This window comes from Pteropus alecto, unplaced genomic scaffold, assembly GCF_000325575.1.
Source record: "Pteropus alecto unplaced genomic scaffold, ASM32557v1 scaffold5, whole genome shotgun sequence".
Taxonomy (NCBI): domain Eukaryota; kingdom Metazoa; phylum Chordata; class Mammalia; order Chiroptera; family Pteropodidae; genus Pteropus; species Pteropus alecto.
Window position 1 is genome coordinate 29,279,151 of NW_006441953.1, and position 3,615 is coordinate 29,282,765.

General features: G+C 48.0%; 1 protein-coding gene across 2 annotated transcripts in view; it reads right to left on the reverse strand.

Moving 5' to 3' along the window:
- Nucleotides 1–1,156, reverse strand: part of STX18 (syntaxin 18) — a 112,349-nt gene extending 111,193 nt beyond the window's left edge. Inside the window, exon 1 of one of the 2 annotated variants that reach the window (XM_025051859.1) lies at nt 880–1,156. In XM_025051859.1, the coding sequence (XP_024907627.1) occupies nt 880–1,047 (168 nt within the window). In that variant the 5' untranslated portion in view covers nt 1,048–1,156. The remainder of the gene's footprint in view (nt 1–879) is intronic. The other variant, XM_006918995.3, reaches the window with a different exon arrangement.
- Between the last annotated feature and the right edge of the window lie 2,459 nt (nt 1,157–3,615).

Genomic DNA, 3,615 nt, shown 5'->3' on the forward strand with positions numbered 1-3,615 from the left:
TTTCTTAAAGAGAACAGACAGAACTGTATAAGCTTCTAGTTCCACAAAAACAATGTTCACCCTTGGTGCCAAAGGTACAAAAGTGAACAAGGCAAACACCTCTCTCCTTACACAGTTTCCTCACTCCTTACAGAGTTTAGTGGGGGAAGACAACCATCTGTTCATGTTTTCATTCAACAAACACATACTAATGCTGAGTCAGGAACTGGCGATTCTGAGGCCAAGCCAACACTGTCCCTGCCCTTAAGGATAAAGTCCTTGCTCTCCTGAATGAAAGCCCGCTGTGTTCGGGAAACAAAGTAGTTTAGATGACTGTGACGCAGAGTGTTTGTGAAAGATTATCTTAAACCAGTCGCAAGATGTACTGATCCCTAATCTATTTCAGGAGACGAGAAGGAAGAGGTCAGCTGAACATGACCTTTGAACGCAATGCTGGGGGCGGAGAGGAGGAAGTGTAGGAGCACGAGACAAGGAAACCGAAGAGGCAAATACACTGTGGTCAGTCCCGCGACAGGAGAGCAAAGATCTGTGAGGGCTGTGGGGAAATTTCCCCGGCGTGAGTCTGCTGTGACGGTGAACTCGTTACCTTAAAATAATCTGCCCATGAACTCTGCGAACTGAGAGTTCCAAGCATCTCTCCCCCCAAGAGAAATCTGCTTCCTAGAGTTCCCCAATATACGTCCCCGTTCCTCGAAATAAGGCTGCTCCTTTCCTAAGACAGCTGTCGGCACTCTGGGACCAACTCCCCCGTCCCCGCTTCAGCCCACTTTTCTCCAGGCGCTCCCTTCACTCAATGCTCACGGGACAGGGTCTGGTCTGGGGTCTGCTCGCGGGTCGCCCCGACTCGCCAGCCCGCCGTTTCCATAGCAACCAGCTTACCACTTCGCGCGCCCGGCTGGAGAAGTCGCCCTTGGGCCGGGGGCTCCGGCGGAACAACTCGTCGCGGCTGCCATCAACCCCGCCGCCCACCGCCACTCCCAGCGCTTTGTTGCGCGTCTTCACGGTCTTGACGCTGGCCCGGAACAGCAGCGTGATGTCCACCGCCATGGCGACCTGCACCTCCTGCCCCCGACCCCGCGGAGCCGGCCCACGTCAGCACTCGGCGACTGCTGTGCGAGCCCGGCCGCTGGAGGACCGTTCCGGGTCTGCACTCCTCCGCCCGCCAACAGCGACGCGAGAAGAAAGGTTCCGGCTGCCGCGGGGTTACTACGGCGAGAGGAAAAAGGTTCCGGCTTCCGCCCGCGCGCTTGACGGGTCCCGCGGCGCGCACAGCCGCGCCCTTCTCTCCTCCCAGCAAACCTGGTCCCGCTTGGTGGCAAAGGGAGGTCACTGAGCCCCGAGGCCCTGTCAGTCCGCTTGGGGCATGTGCGCCCTGGCAGCCAGAGAATGGGGAAGCCTACAGTCTCCATCCCTGCGCGTTGGCTCCCGCAATGAGCCTGGCCACGCGGTTTGTGGGGGACCAGAAGCGACCCGGCCTGACCTCTGACTTCAAGGATTCACCTTGTGCGGAACCGAAGCACGCACGGTGCGGGACGGTGACAATCTGGGTTCACTAAGTGCTAGGGCAGAGCAGGTGTGCATGGCACAAAGCTAGAGAGAGGCCAGAGGCCTTTCGTTTTCAGCTTTCAGCCTCAGGAAGCCAGTGCCTTCCTCAGAGCGTTACTGTGGGAATCAAATGAGACAGCACGTGTAAAGTATCTTGGCGTGGCTAATTTGTGACCAGTACAAATTAGTTGCCGTTGTTAATAATATCACTGTCATCATTTGTGGTAGGGAAGAGCTCTGTAGAGAAGGCATCACTGTTAGAGAAGGCAGGCTTGAAGGATGACTGCGAATTTATCAGATGGAGACAAGGGCGGATGAGTGTCACCGGTTTCTGTTCATTCTTGATGGATAGTTTTCAGACATACTCTCTTAAGTCATAGTTGTTTAAATTGACTGCACGTTAGTGTGCTCTTACATTTTTGGTTCCAGATTCAGATTTAATTCACGATCTCACTGATTTTGTCAAGTTTGTTTTCTTATTTAAAATACGACGCACAAATAGGATGAGTATTAAAACAGTGGTGGTCAGAGTGATCAGCAAGATAAAAAGTTATTCTCATAATCCTAAGATATTATGTGACTTTTCACTCTTTCTCTCGTGAGTTGAGTTTTCCCGAGGCTGTGTGACTTGTGCTATGATAAAACACTGCATGCAGGACAGCTGCCTTCCATGAAGCCAGACTTTAAAGAGATTTGCAAAAATGTCAAATGATGCCATTCTAAGTTTTGTTTGTTTGTTTTGAAAATGTATTTTTTCACAAAAAGATACCATTTATGTTAATATGTAGTGGATTTATTTTTGTTTTTAAGTGAGCGAATATATAACATTTTAGTTTTCATGCCTAAAATGGTAAATACCAATAGATAAAAGTCATATGCACAAAAGTTATTTAGAGTCCTCAATAATTTTTGAGGGTAAAGGAGTTCCAAGAGCAACAGTTTGAGACTCGTTGTGTTAAATACATTTATCTATATGTCCAGAAAGGACATAATGTACTTGAAAAGAAGAGGGAAAATGTTATTTAAAACCCAAACTATAGCCGCTTCAGCCTTCCTGTATGAGGAAAATAAGTTTCCATACAGCTTTCTTCTGCTTACAGAGTAAGAGAAAATGAGAAGTTACAAAATCTCTGCCAATGCCTCTGTATTGCATAAGTGGTCCTTTGTTTTATTGAGACATTAATGAGTCTTTGGCTGGGCAAAGGTAAGCCTGGGGCAGAGTGAAAGAGAGTTAAATTGCTCTGCATAATATAGTGAACGGGATTGAATTAAAGGTTAGAGGGGGAAACCAGAACCTGGGGAGGAGGCCAGGGAAGGAGAGAGGAGTCCATTGAAAAGGGCGTTTGAATGGGAGTGGCTGGGCTACACCAAAACTTCAGTGTGTGCATTTGGTGCCCTGGGCCTTTGCGGGTAAGAGGGTGGCCACAAAGGTCTAAGTTTTCTGTCTGGATCTGCAGAGCGGAGAAGATTGTGGAGATGAGACCCAAGTGAATGCAAAACATCAGACTCTAAAGGCACAAGTGACCACAAGTACATAGTCTTCTTAGAGAAGTCACCGAGCAGGCCATTAGTTTTCCCACAGACCGTGGGATATGAGATTTTGATTTTTATTAATTTTTTACTTTATTTTACTCTTTTAACCTCAGAGCAAGGAAACTTCCGTTGACAGTGGACTGATAACTACTTGAAACCCCATAAAGCCGAGAGGGGTGATGGATAAAAAGGAAGAACAGTGTGGTGTGATACTACAAACTGCCCAGTTTGATGCAGTATATAAATTACGTTTCATAAATAACAATGTTTCATTCACTAGGCCAGGCGCTCTTCCCTTGAAAAAGAGTAAGTCATATTGGAGTTCCCAAATACAGCATCCTATAAGTTTACCCTCCATACAATCAGGACAGATGCAGACAGCTCGGGATCATTTGGGGTCTCTCACGGAAGTCCTTAAATGCAGCCTCCACGAAAAAGAGGGTATATTGCACATCCAGTTGCCCAACCCATGACAGATGTGAGCTGTGAGTGAGAAATAGTTTTCTATTGTCAGCCACCGAGATGTCGTCATCGTCA